The 18395-nt window shown below is 36.4% G+C and overlaps 1 protein-coding gene across 3 annotated transcripts in view; it reads right to left on the reverse strand.

Moving 5' to 3' along the window:
* Positions 1-18395, reverse strand: part of LOC115437052 (sodium channel protein type 4 subunit alpha B-like) — a 67762-nt gene that overhangs the window by 32286 nt on the left and 17081 nt on the right. For all 3 annotated transcript variants that reach the window (XM_030160127.1, XM_030160128.1, XM_030160126.1), the window contains exons 8-13: positions 15773-15836; positions 7577-7718; positions 6373-6570; positions 5037-5225; positions 3387-3758; positions 1562-1697 (exon numbers count right to left, since the gene is read on the reverse strand). In XM_030160127.1, coding sequence (XP_030015987.1) covers positions 1562-1697; positions 3387-3758; positions 5037-5225; positions 6373-6570; positions 7577-7718; positions 15773-15836 — 1101 coding nt within the window. The remainder of the gene's footprint in view (positions 1-1561; positions 1698-3386; positions 3759-5036; positions 5226-6372; positions 6571-7576; positions 7719-15772; positions 15837-18395) is intronic.

Below are 18395 nucleotides of genomic sequence, written 5' to 3' on the forward strand. Positions count from 1 at the left end.
GAATCTGGAATTTGGAATTATCGTTAGTTATTGATTATTATGCTATTATTAGATCCCCAAAACTGAGTTTCGGGGGTATAATGGTTTTACCCCGAACATTGCTGCTGAATCCACCTCAGGATATACTGGATCTGCCAGATACCCTTGGTGTGAATGCGATAACTAGGACAGATTTCGTTGGATTTCTTAGCCCTTGATAACCAACATTGACCCCTAGTGGACGAACCCTATCAATTTCAGCATCTCTATGAGTATTATAAGTCATCCAAATGGGGGCACTTTAGTTGAAAATCAGTTTTACCTCCGCTAAGAAATGGCGGAGGTTATGTTTTCATTGGGGTTTGTCTGTTTGTCTGTTAGACACACAAGGGATATTTGATGAATTGCGTGTTTAAAATAGTGTTTATTGACTAACACTTGGTCACACGAATGCTAACGTCATGAGTCAAAGTGGCCAGTTGGAATGTGACTTTTACCTTCGCCAGGAGGTATTGTGATTACTTTGCTTTGTGTGTTTGCTTGTTTGTTTGTTTGTTTGTTAGCAAGATAACTCAAAAAGTTATGGATGGATTTTGATGAAATTTTTAGGAAATATTGATACTGGCACAAGGAACAAATGATTCAATTTTGGTGGTGATCAGGGGAGGCTGATCTGCCTTGGTGGAGGTCTGCGCTCTCTGAGTGCTTTTCTAGTTTGTACATAAATCAAGCAATAATAGGCTGATATGAGATAAAATTTGGTTCATATTGATCATCTTATAAATGTCCCTTTTTTGGCTACCATCCAGAGGTCTAATGGTGCCATTTTCATTCACTAGGTGGAGTTCTGTGGGGAAAAATTGGTTCTCTGACCATTATTCTTCCATTCACCATTGTGCTATGTATGCCACAGCTGGATTCCCTTCTCTGTATATTCACAGGTGGTCTCATCAGTGGATTTTAATTTACAAATGTATTCTCAGGCTCCTCCCATCTTATCTCTGTACTTATGTGGAAAAACCAAGAACAGTAAGCTCTACGTTCACAGAAAAAAACATACTGATGGTGGTTCCTAGAGCCAGAACAGAGTTGGGTAAGACTGCATTTTAATATGCTGCCCCCTCTGCATGGAATGTCCTGAAAAACAACCTAAATCTATCTGAACTTGTTAATGTAGGTGAATTTAAAGCTATTTTAAAGGAGTGTGAAATCAATTAGCTTGGTCAATGTAACTGTTTTTAAACTTGCACAAATGATTGTTTTATAACTATTAATTGTAAGATTCTGTATCATGTGTGGATTTTGTTTTGTCTTGTCAGAAACTGTGTGTTGTGCTGCTTTTCTTGGCCAGGTCACTTTTGAAAAAGAGATTTGCAATCTCAATGAGACTTTTTTACCAGGTTAAATAAAGGATATATATTCTGCCACTATCAGGTCGATGTAGCTCAAATTGAGTTCATATTGATTGTCTAACAAATAACATGGATATATTTATATGTAGCAGAGGACTGGGGGGGATTTCTGGGATATACCCTTACTGTCAGCCCCTGACAGCGTAAGCCTCGTTCCCTTAACGACTCACCATCCATAGCATCGCTGAGGAAGCTGACAGAGCTCAGTCCTCTCTTCCTGCGCACAGGAAAAGGATGAGGTTCAGTCACTGACGGCGAAGGCTGGAGGAGACTCCTGGGAGCGACGTCTTCTGGACTGCTGGGCTTCTACACCAGACAGAAAACACCAAATATTACATATAATAACATTTCATTTGTCTTAGCTGAGTTTGTTTCATGTTGCTGCTGGAGATAACGTTTCATAGTCATCTGAATATGAACATGTGAGATAAACACATTGGAAAAGCCTGAAATGTGATTTTGTTTTCATGTGCCATTCGTCCACAGTCAGCTTGTGTACATCTAAGTAGATGGAGTCCTGGATAGGTCGGGTGAAGCACCAGTTAACCTTCAGCTCTTATCTGATTAACTGGTAGGTAATAGGTAAGAGGTGATTTACTCATTTTTAATTTGTTCAGTATCTTAAAGTGTTCATTGGATTTCTTTCTACACGTTAGCAGAAAGACACAAGACTTGTCTACTTCAGTATTTCTTATTATACAATGTTATTACATATCACAGATTTTTCTCTCATTGTTCAGGTCTAGTTTGAAGCTCACTACAATCAATGTGAAGTAATTACAGAATAAAATAACACAACAATATTTTTGCAGTTATTTATGTATATTTCTTTAATTATCATATTTATAATATATTGTCTAGTACATATTGTACAAATTTCTGTGGTAATTGTGTCTTAATAGAGTGTTTTAATATGTATATTTGGTATGCATATGTATATGTGTGCATATACATATGGGTGCTTCTATGAAACTGGTCCCTAAAAACAGGACATAGGGGCTAAAAATTCAAACCAGCTGTAGACTAATGTTATGAAGCAAGTTTGGAAACGCTTTGGGTCTATATATAAATAAATATTTACTGAGATAAATGAGAAACTATTTTTCAGATAAAACACATTTTTATATTTTTTTGTATTATTTTTTTATACAAAAATCTGCGTGTAACACGGTAAAAGGGACAAGAAAATATAATATAATATTAAAACCATTGTTTTAATATTATCTGTTTATTATCTCACAGGTATATTTTGGGAACCAAACTAATTCTGCAAGGCAGAGTGTTTCAGAAAAATGATTGCTGTTGCAAAGTCACCCATGATTTATTTGTGTTTAAATGGGCAGGTTCTGCGTATAATGGACACGATGGGTTACACACGAAAAATGGAATGAGACTGAGATTCATGAAAAACCTGTATGTCTGGATTAGAAAAACCACTAGGAGCAACAAATTTAATACAGTGTCTTTATTTATAGTGGTAGATAAGACCATTTACAGCCATGTTTTCCAGATCAAATGCACTGACACCTAGGTAGCTTTTCATGACCCAATTTTGGTCCCATCTTTGGCCCCAATATTTTTTTAAAAAATTCATTAATTTTGGGATGGCTCAGAGCAAGAGTATAATTTTTTTTGCATTTATTTGAGGTCCTCATTTAGGTACATCCTGGAGGGAAATATGTCCACATTTACTATTTATTATTACTACTCTTTTATTATTGGGTCTAAAAAGCTGGCAAAGTGCCAGGTACCAAAATAAATCCAGTTTCATAGAAGCACCTGTATATGTATATGTGTGTGTGTTAATGTATTTTTTTCTATTTTTTTTTGTTTTTGTTGTATTGATAATTTCTTTCCTGCTACTTTTTCTTATACTTGAATGACTGTAACACACAATAATGTCCCCCTGAGATTAATAGTGTATTGTAATTCTGATTCTGATTGAAATGTCTATAAATGCAGTGCTTTGTTTCCACACAGGCGGGAGTCACTCACTGTGTCCTCCTTGATCCTCTCCATGCTGTGCGCAGGCATGGAGGTGGGAGTGTGAAGCCCTACAGTGGTGACTCCGTTCTGGTCCAGGGAGATGTTGAGGCGGCCGTTGACGTTGAGGCTCGGGGTGAAGACCTGGGAGCAGTGGCTTCTCACACTCCCCGTTCTCTTCTTCCACGGTGTCACTGTCGAACCAGCGCGACTTCTGAAGACGTCCCCGTGAATGCTGTACTCGTCATCCCCGAAGTCAGCCTCGGAGTTGTTGCGCGCCCTGAAGGAACTGAAGATACTGACCTGGCTTCCTCTTCTGGTGCTGAGGGGGTGGGAGGACAACGTGGCCAACAGAGGGTGGACGGGAAGGGGGGACAGAGGAGGCTGTACAGAGACACAGAGGTGAGATTAGCCGCTTGAAAATACACCTCAATATTCCACTGTTTTTGTAATGAGGTGCTGCCCAACGCTTATATACATGCACTATATGGACACAAGTATTGGGACATGTTAAATTCAGGTGTTTCTTTTTAACAGGGGTATGGGATACAAATCAATAATGATAAATGTCATAATATAGTTTTATATTGTGATAAATGTCATTGCATTGGTTAGTTTTGTATATATTGTTATCGTTGCTTCCAAAATACCTCAGAGATGGTTTTAACTCAATTTCTCTCAACACTGATTTTTTTTTTTATCCATGACTATGATTTTAAATGTTCTACCCCTAAATTCTAAAGTATTTTTCATGCTCTGACTGTAAATAATAATTTTCTAAAACAAATAACCATCAACTTTCTTCACATCTCACTTAGGAAGAAAAATCTCCCGTTAAACTTTAAGAAAATATTGATGTTTTTATCTCAAATCAACATGAACAGGACATCTTACAGCTGCTGCCAGAATGTGTCCTAATATTTTTGTCCATATAGTTTTTAAACATCTATCTATCTATCTGTATATATATATATATATATATATATATATATATATATATATATATATGTGTGTGTGTGTGTGTGTGTGTGTGTGTGTGTGTGTGTGTATATATATATATATATATATGTATATATATATATATATATATATATATATATATATATATATATTTTTTTTTTTTTTTTTTTTTTTTTACTTAGGGGTAGAACATTTAAAATGCAATGCAATGATATTTATCACAATATAAACTATATTATAACGTTTGTCATTATTGTTTTGTATCCCAGACCCCTGTTAGAAAAGAAACACCTGAATTCAATGTGTCCCAATACTTTTGTCCATATAGTGTACATTACCTGGTAATCTATGATCTCTGACATTCATTTCAGTGTTATTAATTTTATGACATTCTACTGATTTTTGGATCATTTTTGTTTTGTTCTGATTGTTGACTGGAATAATTGATCAATAGCTGCATAAATAAAATAATCTACATACCTGAGATTGAAAAAAAATGTTTAATTACTATTGTGACACTTATGCTTAAATGTCACTAATATGCATCAGTTAACGCAGATGCTATATTCAAATTAACAATCCCCACTTAATTTAGGATCTCTTCTATAATTGTAAATAAATTCAGGCAGTTAGGGTCTTCCTGCATGTTATACAGTATGTGTAACATTAAAGACTATAAAATGACACAGCTGAATCCTGTACCATTGGCTCGTCCAGCGGATCAAACTTCTCCTCAGCGGCTTCCTCTGCTGTTTCCTCTGATAACGTGCGATGCGATCTCCTCCTTCTGCTGCTGCTTCGACGTGTGCTGCCTGCTGTCTTCAGACAAAATGGAGACAACTCCGGGGACAACACAGAGTCTGTCTCCATTGCTTGTCTTTTTGCTGCCAACTTCAGACACAAAACGAAAATGAAAGTTGAAAAGTAATGGTGGAATTTAACTCAAGTATCATAATCTACTGAAATATTTTCATTTTGTGCTACATTACCATTGTGCTTTCTACCTTTTTGCATTTTTCTGACAGCTTTAGCCACTTGAAGATTTCACACAATGTTGGTAATAAAAAGCTCTTAACTCTTATACAGCACATTATTAAAGATTAAAAGACAGTTGTTTGGCATTTGGCATCTTGATAAAGTGTGTAGTTAGATTCCCGTGTCAGATATCCACAAGTTGTTCACAGCTCCACCAACCTCTCATCAATAATCAAATAATACAAAAAAGTCCAAAAACTGAAAAACCATAATGAACGTAACTAACACTGGCGTGAAACAAAAGTGAAACTTTACATATTTTCAACATCCACCTCCCGGGTTCTGTTCCTCTATTATACAGTGGATCTTACACAAAATTTTCACAACTTCTAACCTGTATCCAGTGGACACACAAATGCTGGGCCCAGGAATTTGTCACGTTTACCCCCCCTTTACCCCCCCAGTGCATGGGGATGTTCACGAATTCTGAGACTGCCAACAGTCCGGTTCAGGTGAACGTTAGTGTCAGTAATGTAGGATATAGGTGTACAAAAACTGTCACAACCTGCCTGTTATTTACATTGGTTGGTTGACCCCCCCCCTCCCCCCCGAGGATGAAATTCATTGAGCAAAAGCAGGGATGTTGGTGTGTGTGTTGCCACCCCCATCCCCCCGAACAAACCACACCCTGCCAAAGACCAATAAAAGTGGGTTTAGCAAAATATGACTCCTTTAAGTTCTTGTGGCATTCAGTATGGAAGGCAAAGTAAGATTTTCACTGTACAGGGAAACCTGTTTCTTTACTGTACACATGACAATAAAAAGCTTTGAATCCTTGAATCTGTTAAATCAACAGTTATTTGGTTGCAGTTTCAAACAACCAATATGGTGACAACTAATCACTAGATTTTTCAGGATTTTCCAGCAGGATTTTTATTTGTAGTGGAATATTTCTGCATTGCTGTATTGATGCTTTTATTTAACATTCTTAAAGCCTCTTCCACCACTGCTGAAAAGACATTTTGCCCCAGGTACTAATCCCGCCTCATTGTGTGACACCTACTCTTTGCTCTCTTCGTAGATGCTCCATAGCCAGCTGAAACTCCCTCTCCTTCTGCCAGGCCTCAGCGATGGTTGCCTGGTTTTGCTCCTCATAGGCCATGGCCACTACAGCCAGGATCAGGTTCACCAGGTAGAAGGAGCCCAGAAAAATCACCAGCACAAAGAAAACCATGTAGGTCTTTCCTGCTGAGCGAAGAGTCTGTAGAAGCAGACATGAAAGGAAATACATTATACTATACACACAATATCAGGGGTGTCAAACTCATTTTAGTTCAGGGGCCACATACAGCCCAGTGATCTGAAGTGGGCCGGAACAGTAAATAATAAGAGTGAAAAAAGTAAAGTGAACATTGATTCAACAGTAAAACCTATGGAGTTGTATCAATGACAGTGGATGGAGACACTTGTTTTAAGATTAATGATATATTTTGTTTTTATTCAGTTGATGATAGATTTGCTGAAAAAGTCACTTTTTCTTCAGTTTTCTCTGTTTTTGAGATAATAACCCTCAACTTTACTCTGAGCTTTTATGAACATCTACATGGTCAGTGAATTAAATATAGGAAAATACCTGCTTTTCACTGAAAAAACACAAAGTATAGAAGATAATTCTCTATTTATACAAATATTTATATAAGTACCAAGTTTCTTACTATCCTTTATATTTCATTCTCGCTTGTGTTTTTTTTCTACCTGTCTTTTTCTTGCACTGGTGTGTTGCATGTTGCCGCTGTCAACTGTGAAATTTCCCCATGGTGGGATCAATGAAGTCTTATCTTATCTTATAATATTACAATACATGATGATAAATAACTTAAGGAAGGTTAAATATCCTCTTGAGACCCAGCAATGCATTTTTATCCTCTGTAGGGGACAAAAGTTTCAGTTTTACTTTAAAAATTGCTGTCCATTGCAAGGGACATTCCATTAAATAAATAAATAAAAGTAATAAAAAAAATATCTGAAAAAAACTGTAGTGCAGTTTCCTGTATGCAGTTTCCAATCAAGACAATTGTTTAACGTAAAAAAGCTAAAACTTTCACTTTCCTGGGTCTTCAAGAGGATATAGAGAGAAATTCATTCAGGAACTGCTATAAAAGTAACACTGGGTCCTTACGGGTTAAAATGAGTCAGATTTTAACATCATCAGTGTCATCATGAGCAGCTAATCATCATGGAATAATGATGGGATTAAAAAATGGCACCTGGTGGAACAGTTTTTCCCAGTAGTCTTGCGTCATCAGTCTGAAAAGAGCCAGAAAAGCCCAGCCGAACGTATCGAAACTGGTGTAGTCGTAGTTTGGATTCCTTCCTATTTTTAGGCATTCAAATCCATCTGGACACTTCCTGTGAAGCACAAACAGTTTAAAAGACAGATGATGATCCAACAGGACTGATATACACACAATTAAATAAAAACCAGCGGGGATAGATATGGCTTTGTTAGATACTTTATGAGAGTTAAAACATCTCTAGTATCTACATGTAGCCTTGTGACCTTTGACTCGACAGGGGAGAGAAGCCGGATGACGCGGTAAGTACATACGCTGCTATCATCACCATTATTTCAACTGAAGAGGGCACTTGAAATTTGTTCCAGGCAGCAGCACTAAAATGCACCGGACCAAAAGGGATTATACTGAGCCAGATGGATATCAAATTGCAGTTCAAAAATTTTCAGCCCGATGCTTCCATCTCTGATCTTCATTGTCAGCATAGTGGCATTACAGCAAATATTTAAGTCCAGCAGCTGAGAACAAGCTGGACTGCCATGTCAATCTAGTGCAGAATAATTTCGTAATGGCTGGGAAACAGCTGGGTGGGAGAGCGCCGCTGTGAGAACAGCTGTAGATGTCACCAACCAGCCAGCTAAGCAGGAATACTCACTAATATCCACAGTGAGGACACCAGAGAGCACTTGCTGTTGGATGCACCACAGCTATTGTGTTAAAAAAAAAAAACTCTTACATCATCTGATTGAGCAGAGACATGACATGAACAGACTTGGGCATGAACTGGTGAGATACTTGGATCTGTTGAGATTAGTTCCTTTCTTTTGCTTACAAACTGTGACCCATGAGGATCCACGGGTTTTAGATGTGGATCTTTTTTATGCTGTTGTGTATTTGTGCATGCTGTACTGCATTTGTCCAGCAGTCACCGCCAAAGTGTTCTGGGTATAGCAACATGATTGTAAGGCTACTGTATTCCAAAATTACTACTAGCTCCTAAAATATTGGTCCTATCAACTTGCTGTTTTCGCTAGTCTGTTCCATTACCAAAAATACATAAGTGTGCCAAACTGCAGCAGTCAGCTCTTTCTGGGTTTTGTGTGAATCCCCAGACACACACATGCACACAGAGGCCACTTGGCTTTTATAATATAGATGTATAGAATAAGGATTATTTAGGTTTGTATTAAGGTAAAGTTAAGAGGTTAAGGTAAGTAGAGGTTTTATACTTCCAAGCTTTGGTTTTATATGTATAAGTTCTACAAATAATTATCAGAGCTGTTTTTTTTTTTTTAAGAAACTGAATATTACAGCCATTCAACATGACCTTCTATCCTCTATGCTTGACTATTGCTTGTTCACAGATTGTTTTTCAACATATAATGGTTAGAATTCACATAAAGAGACCCTGTAGTTTATACACTTTATAAACTTCAGATTAGCTAGTTGTCTCTAGTAGTTAAAGTCTAAAGTACAGCACTTAACCTCTGCTGGTCTCACCACTTATAGTATGAATGCATGGAAACAGTATAACAATACATAATATTACAATATCTCAGCCTACAATGAACTGGTGGCAGGTCCAGAGTGCCCCTTGCCTTTGCTCAATAGTATCTATCCATCTATCTATCCATCTATCTATCTAATTATAAATATGTCACTTTTTTGAGAAAATACGAGTTGGTGAATTATAGGGACATGAAAGTCACTGTTTAACAGGAAGAACACGAGTCAATACGACGAGAGTCCAAGCAGCGTGGACTATCAGGTTATAAGATAAAGTAACCATATGGTATCTTATGTTTCTATCTATCTATCTATCTATCTATCTATCTATCTATCTAGCTATCTATCTAGCTATCTATCTAGCTATCTATCTATCTATCTATCTATCTATCTATCTATCTATCTATCTATCTATCTAATCTATCTATCTATCTATCATACACCTTGCTGGTACCGAGTGTACCTAATAAAGTGGCCAATGAGGGTATATTCTGCTGCAGTAATCCATCTGCTTCAAGTATCTACACCTTGTACATCCAGAATCTTCTTATACCACTGGTTAAACAGTGATATACAGTTTTGATCTGTTATTTTAGTCACTGTTCCTTTTTCTATCAGGTGGAACCACTGTCCATTCTCCTGTGACCTCTGGCACTTGCATGGAATTTTCCCCTAAAGAACTGCCACTTTATATTTTTTCTTTTTTCAGATCATCATCTGTAAACCTTAGAGATAGTTGTGTGTTAAAATACTGATACTAAAATGATAATGGCATTAAAACACATGTTTGACAATACTTCAATGTAACTCTGGAAGAAGAAGGTGCTGGTGTTTGCGGCCACTATATTGTATTATTACCATTTGTTTTGTGAAATATTTGGCTGTGTGGAAAATATTTGTTTTTTTATGCCAAACTTTTCAGCTCTGATTGTTATTTAAAAAAACAGAAAACATTTCCATGACACTAAACTAAATGAATCATCTTCAAGACTACAGCTAGTGATGTGGTCATGCTACCAAACCTGCAACACAAGTGGACTAATTACTTATCATTTCATAACTCCACTGTTTGCTGTGGACGTTCAGCCAACCATATAAATATAGGCTTTGAGATATGGCAGTAAAAACAAGTCACCTGTTAGTCTATATGCACAGGAGGTTTCTATAGTAACGACCCCGGAGACCACTCCTGCATTGGTACATTCTGGGTATGTGGTCCTTAAGGAGAGCTGCTGTGCAACATGGGATCTGATCGACAAACACACACCAAATTTGACCATCTTTTTGTTTTTCTACATTCCCCACATACTATATGTAAGTGACAAAACAATGAAATTATGAAAATGTGCTGAAATGTTTTACATCCTTAACATCACAAGAAGTGGCATCTTCCATTAGTTTTGTGCACTGCAACAGTAAAACAGTAAAGCCACGACAACTAATTTTAGAACAGTACACTACATTGTTTGTATATATGATTAAATATATGTCTGGGATCCTTTAAAGATGGATGACTTGTAAACTTCATGCAAGAACATTTTCCTGTTTGCATCTGAACTTTGGGCTTAAAAATATGTTGCAAAAATAATGATATATACACTTATTTTTGTAAAAAGTAAAAAAAACAAACAAACAAACAAACAAACAAAAAACTAGGTTAGAACCACAGCAAACTAATTATACAACAGTATTCAACAGGGCTGGACTTGTACAGAATATGACAAAAAAAATGTTGAATGTGGCAAGTTCTTCTAAGTCACTCATATGCAGCATTTAAGAAGAAATTTGTCAGTATGTGTTATGTAGTAAAGTTCTCCAAACCTGTAGATTTCCTTCCGTTAGTGATCCTGCAGTTCAGTAAGATCCTGTTAAAGTTTTGTTTGATTATTTTGACCAGTTTCAGTGAAGATGTGTTTTACATTGTCTTTGTCTTGTTTTCAACTCTTCCTCATTAGGAAAATACTCTGACATGTTATTGTTATGCATTCTACTTGATGTGACAGTTGGTGACCCAATAAAACCAGCCCCATGACCCAATTTGGATCCAGACCCTCAGTTTGGGAATGACCGATTTATTGCATAATGAATAAGTAACTAATAATCTGTAACTTATTGACCCACTAGTGTGTTGTCTCATGGGGATCCATGGGTTTTAGATGCGGTAGATTTTATGCTGTTGTGTATTCATACATGCTGTACCACATTTGTCCAGCAGTCACCACCAAAGCGCTCTGGCCATAGCAACGTGATTGTAAGGCTACTGTAGTCCAAAATTACTAATATCTCCCAAAATATTGGTCCTATCAACTTGCCCTTTTCACTAGACTCTTCTGTCACCAAAAATACATAAATATGACAAACAGCAGCAGTCAGCTCTTTCCAGATTTTGTGTGAATCCACAGACACACACACACACACACACACACACACACACAGCAGCGACTTGGCTTTTATAATACAGATAAAGACCCAAACAGATACTGATGACCAAACCATTTACTGATGTACATTGTTTAATACCTGCTGATCCACTAATTCTATCAATACATGTAAATAATTGGTGTACCTAATAAAGTGGCCGGTCTTTTCATGGTCATCAGATTTGACCCATTTGGACGTTCAGAGGCTCATCTTCTACAACATTGATTCATCAGTAAAACCCATGCAGTTTGATCATTGACAGTGGATGGACACTTGCTTTATGTTCAGTTAATGATATATTTTGCTGAAAAAAAACAACAAACTTTTTCTTCAGTTTTCTCAGTTTTTAATATAATAACCTTCAACTATAATCTGAGCTTTTACGAACATCCACATAATCAGTTAATTAAATATAGGAAAATACCTGATGTTCACTTGAAAAAGCACAAAATAAAAAGGATAATATTATAATAAATGGTGATAAATCACTTAAGAAAAGATAAATATAGAGTAAAAAATATTTTGGAACCACCAGAAGAGTAGCACTTGGTCTTTATGGCTTAACCTTCCCATCAGTGGTTCGAGCAGCTATGAAAACACTGCTTTAGCACAACTCTTCACTATTATTGACATTATTTACATGTTGGCACCGTGAAAATAAATTCAACACCTGTCAATAAAATGTTCTTCCTCTGTTGAGGGAGGGGGCTGGTGGTGGGCTTTGATTCTCACATATGACCGACCAAGGGCAAAAGTTGAAGCGTCTATACAATCAGCCGTAATCCTTAACACACAGTGGCTTTAAGAAGTGAGCGGATAAACATCTGCCTGAAATCTACAGTAGGCGCAATGAGAAGCAGCCGAGCCTTTGAGCAAATCATTTATCGCACACTTGTCAACCATCTAGGCTGAAAATATCATGTGAATATGTGTGCACACATGTCCGCTCATGTCCGCTCATGTCTGCGTATGTGTGTGAGAGTCATCATAATGTATCCAAAGCTTTAATTTGGAAATCTACTCAGGGATTACTTGTTGGAATACACTCAAAAGATTAAGCATCCTCTATGTTTTACGTCCTCCATGCTGACCTGCTTAATGTCTTGCTCGTCTCGACAGCCAACCTCAGAAAGTTCCATCTAAAATGTCTCAGTCAAAGTTAAAAACCTGTCTTAATCACTTTACCAACAGAAACATAAGATACCACACGGTTACTTTATCTTATAACCTGACAGTCCACGCTGCTTGGACGCTCATCGCATTGACTTGTGTTCTTCCTGTCAAACAGTGACTTTCATGCCTTTAGTTCTTTATGGACATTTGAAATTTCACCTATTATATGTAAATGGGGAAAAACAAATCCTAAAAATTTCCCAAAATGTAATGACATCTATTTTGGGTCAATGGCAATCTATAAACCCAATTTGGTATGAATTCAACCAATAGCTTTGATGCTAAATACCCCTTGCCTCCCCTTTGGGGGGATGGGAAAAGTCTGAAATCTATTTAAAAGTCTATAAATACTTCTAGTAGCAGATTTTTAGAGCCTTTCATTCCACTGTAGCTTCCCTTATTGTGAGTTCATGAGTCTCATGGTGCATTATGGAGTCTTAATAAGGGGCTTATATAACATATTTAGGTCTTCTTTATCACTTAGTTAGAGATAACAGACATAGAACACAGTATTTTACACACCTTTTAATCAATCATGTTCTTGACATATATCAGACACTCAGATTTAATATTTTTTAAGACCTTTTGAAGGTAATTTTTAACCAAATCTCAGTTTCAGACATAGAAACTGAAAGTAAATCCGAGGTAAGAACTATAACCTAGAAGACAGTATTGTGTAATGTTAGAGACGTGGCCAAAGAGAAGCTGGACCCACTTAAACTAAAAAATTAAGTAAATAACACAGGGATAAATCAAATTAGACTGAATGTATAACAGTAAAAATGTTATAATTTCTAATGTTACCCTATTTTTTTTATGTCTAATTAATGATACTGACACTAATAGTCGCCCATAGTTGATATTAGGATTCTCACTCAGAAATACTGAGTCTACAGGAAAATAATATATAGATTTAAAGATAAAAATTGTAGCACCTAGATTTCTTACAATTACTTTGATGTATTTGATACTATTTTTATGGATTAATGTGATTTCAAATTTATTTGGGTATATATTAATGCACTTTCAGGCCAAGGGTCACCCAATTTTGGACTTGAATAATGTATTCAAGATGATACGGGCCAATTAATCTACAATCAGCTTTTTCCTGCTGTAAATGAAACCTATTATTGTTGAAGCTTTTAATGGCCTGTAGACACCATGTTTATATGCATTCGAGGTTTTCCATAAGATCTAGAAGCCACAAAATGACAAAAACCTCAAAACCTGGGCTAAACTGTCTCTAAATCATGTGAAACTATGGTTATTCTTTGAACAACTTCTCTGTTTATGTCCTTGAAGCCATTGTTCCTGTTACTAATTTGTTTCCGTCCAAAAAAAGCCAATTAGGCTACAATTACAATTGAGACATTAACGTTATTTCTGCAGGAATCAATCCATAAAAGTTAATTTTAACTGCTGTCATATATGAATAAATACTTATCAAACACTTCAGTTTTTGTGGAGAAGGTTCATGAGTTAAATATGGCTTAATCAAACATCAACACTTAACTTGATTCAACATTTCCTTGTTGGAACAGGGCGGAAGTTCTAATAGAATCTAACCGACATTTGCGTGCAAATAATAAAATAAACAACACATTCCCTGTGATGACAGAGCAAAGTTCAAACTAAAGAGAGACAAAACGCCTAATCCTCATTGTTCTCACATAGTCCCAACAGCCGCTGCATTAGAGACTGGAAAAAAAAAACTAAATCTCCGATGTGAATGTGGACCATAGTGCACTGCAAATGGCAGGAAAACAAACAACTCTAAAAACAAACAAACAAATAAATAAATAAATAAAAAAGACAGATTACACTGACTTGTAGGTAAACTCTGGAACAGCTGGATAGGTCTTAATCTGATCTTACTGACCTACTATTTCAGGGAGTTTGCTGACATCACTCCTCCTTAAATGCCCTAAAATATCCTTTTTTCACAAATAAACTTCTCGGTAGATTATGTTCCTGTGTTTGTAGAAGGAGAGATTAAAGCTACAGGCTTGGCCAATAAAAATGTGTGACTACCACCACTGTGTCTATAACGTTTCTATTAACTGTATTAGCTCTATTCACCACTGATCTGAAAATGGACTTCTTTCCTGGTAGAAGCTAATATCATGTCGTGTTAGCAGTTCCATCCATTCCCTTGTATCATTAACAAGAGCACCTAATGGAAGCCATTTGTTGAAGCTGCAGGATTTGGGCTTCACACAGATGGGTATTTAGTTCACTATAACCCTTGAACTAGGCCTGGCATGGGCAGAGTCATCCTGTTGTGCTTGTTTCAAAAGCATTTGGATTTATAGGATTATTCATTGCGTAGGCTGAGTAGCAATATTTGGATGGTTTCACACTGTGCCTTTGATTGGGAACAGATAAAATATCATCTAGGCATGTCAATATTTACTGAAGGACACAAGTACAGTGACTACATATTTAAATGTCTTTGCATTATGTTTAGGTTTATTATGATTTACGTTTTTTTTTGCAGATTAGGCAAAATAAGATGTCGGAAATTAAATCAGAAATGTTTCTACTACACACAGATGCACAAACAGCTGTATATTTGAAGATTTCAGGACAGTATCCAGTGTCCTCTTAACAATAACAGAATATCCATCTGAAGTGATCCGCTCTGCCCTGGTTAACCTAATCATGTCATAGAGCTTTTGAGATGATGAAATCTCCAAAGACCCCCCCTCTCTCCAGCTGGCTACTCCATGTTTCTGAGTAAAGGGTTCCTGCGGAGCCGGGGTGATTATCCACACCACATGTTGTCTTGTGTACAGCCTCTCTCACGCTACACTCTCTGTCTGATGCGATCGCTCGTCTATACATTATGTCTCTAAATCGCCGACTGAAATATGAAGCCTTAAACACACCCTCTATTGTGTGTCTTGCTCTGTGAAACCTATCTGTGCAAAGCCTGCTGCTCAAGCGACTATATCCAATTATACACACAACATGCATGGGATCAAAAGCCATTAGATGCTAAATGTTTAGATATTACGTAACAGCCTGCAAATGATTAACAAGCAGCAAACATCATGGACGATCACTTACCCTGCGTCGCTTCCATATCCACATATTAAGGCATCCTTTGCTCCTTCAACTTTGTAAAAATTGTCTAAGAAAAGAGGAAAAAACATGACAAAAATGGCAATTTTTAAACATTTTTTTACATCAATATTGTTAAAAAAAAAAAGAGAGAGAGAAGCTTCACCCACAGAACACATGCTTTTGGGGATTTTTTACATGGGAGTCTCATAAATATTGACATTCATGCAATACAGTAATCAAATTACTTTAAATTAACCCTTTCATGCATAGTGGTCACTCCAGTGGACAGCTCTTCTACTGCTCTTCTCTTGTAGATTCATGGGTTTTGCTGTTTTAGTTCCATATCAGCCAACACAGTGGACACTTATGCATCATGTAACTTTGCTGTTCTTGATAAACCTGATCTGCAGTAACACGTTTGAGTGTATATCAATTGTTATTAGACTGTAATTATCACTTTTTCTTTAACAAAATGGGTATTTTTGCATATTATCCCTACGAAGTGAGTAATAACTAGTATTAGAGTATGTTTAAATATGAGAAAACATCAGATTAGCAGCATTAAAAGTGTTTTTATTTCATAGTTTTCACAGTATACCAGTAAATACACATTTGTTGGCTTCAAAAATTAAACACATCATATCCATTTGAGTGGACATTTTTGCAACTCCATGAAAAAGGTTCATAAAAAGTTGTCAATTGCATTGTTTTTTTTTGTTTTTTTTTTCATGCCGAAAGAGGAATTAAAACGGGGGAAAAATCATGATTAAGGTTCTCATAATTCATGCATGACAGGGTTAATATAAATACAGTGATCAAGTGACTATATTAATTTAAAGTAATTTGATTACTGTACTTGAATTATGAATGATGAATGAATTATTATGTATTTAAAGACACTTATACTTATTCAAAAGTTACTGATAACATGAGATAACTTGCATTACCTGTCACATGATATCGCAATTAGTACTCTATTTAAATAGCTGTGTGTCATGACCTGTCCCATGTCTGATGAAGAGCTGTGGCCTGAAACGTCACTACTATGGTGAATAAATATATTTTTTGGGAGCTCACAGGTTTTGCAGACCTCATCTAATTCTTTCATCATCTGTGCACCTAAGTCATCTACAAACTTATGGGAAATGCTTGAACCCCTCCAGCACCTAAGCCTTCTTAAAACCTAGAAAAAACCCTGCACACATACAGTATAAAGTAGCACTGAAAAGTGGAATGAAATGAATGAAAAGCACATTCCTTTTTGCCTTTTAGACTTTGTAGAAACAAAAAATGCACATTGTATGTTGAATATACAAAGCCTGCTGCATTAGTGAAAAATGCAAAGAAACTAATATCAATAAATAACAATAACAGGCAACAATACACAATACAGTAAGTCACTAAAATAGCCCCAGTGAATTCTCATGCAGTAGAAAATGAAGTGGAAATATTGGTGAAATATGGCATTTCTGTTAGTTTTATCCAGGTGTTTTTATATATTTGAACAGAAACAGTTAACACAAAGCCACACAATTAGGATAGGGTGATAATGTAAAACTGTGACGAATCTAACTGCTGTAAAACAAAGCAACTCACAGGAATAAAACTCAACTCCAGCCTATACACAGAATTGCCATTATTTATTTTTCTTTCACAAATTTTGGACTTGAAACCAAATCTCGGCCGAGGCATCTTTCTGACTATAATAAGCAGATACCACATTAACCCTTTGGGGTCTGAGTCTATTTTGGCCGTTTTTGAGTACTTTTGATTTTGCCTTTATATACTATATAAAGAAATGTTTACTATACCCATGTTTGGTATCGTTATTTACAGCACAACTTCATCTATTTCATCTGCCTATTATTTTTTCACTTTAACCAACTATAGCAACAAAAAAGGACAAAAAACACACAAAAAATATTAAAACCGATTTGAAAAACGTATATAATTTATTGCATAAATAGCACAAAGATGCTTAATGAACCTTTTCAAAGACTTTAAAAGTGAATATTGGTTCTAAACACTAGGCATATAAAATCAAAATTGTAATAAATTAGAACTATACTCAAATATTTGACATTTGGCGTTTTCTCCGGTTTTCTCCCCCTCCCCCCACCACCCCACTCCTGATTTCCACATCGGTTCAGGTGGGGTTATTCTCACCCTTACCTGTAATGCTAATGCAGTCTGTGGATTAGAATCCACAGATTCAGTCAGATTTTTCCGTTTTGAAAAAGGATAAAAAATGTCGAAGATATGGTAAGAAATATAAACCCCCCACCACCTCATTTTCATACTTTTATTCACGTTTGTTTGCTCTGGTTTCAAACCGTCATATCTCTGGTTGTATTTGCTCTGTCAACATCAAATAAATAGTGGGAGAGCGTTTCAAGTCCACACTTTCGAATGCAATTGTCCCCAGTGGTCTACGTGACCGACTTCCAACACTACGACGTGTTGAAAACGTCATGTGATTGAGTCATGGGGCCGTGACCATGGACCCCTAAGGGTTAACATATCAGTAATAAAATGTATTACTAGTGTTATTTTTTCTTTCTCTCTCCTTTCCAATTTCTTTAGATATGTTGTATTTGTCATTTCTGGCCAGAGAAAGTGAGTAATC

The sequence above is a fragment of the Sphaeramia orbicularis genome, chromosome 17, assembly GCF_902148855.1.
Source record: "Sphaeramia orbicularis chromosome 17, fSphaOr1.1, whole genome shotgun sequence".
Taxonomy (NCBI): Eukaryota; Metazoa; Chordata; class Actinopteri; order Kurtiformes; family Apogonidae; genus Sphaeramia; species Sphaeramia orbicularis.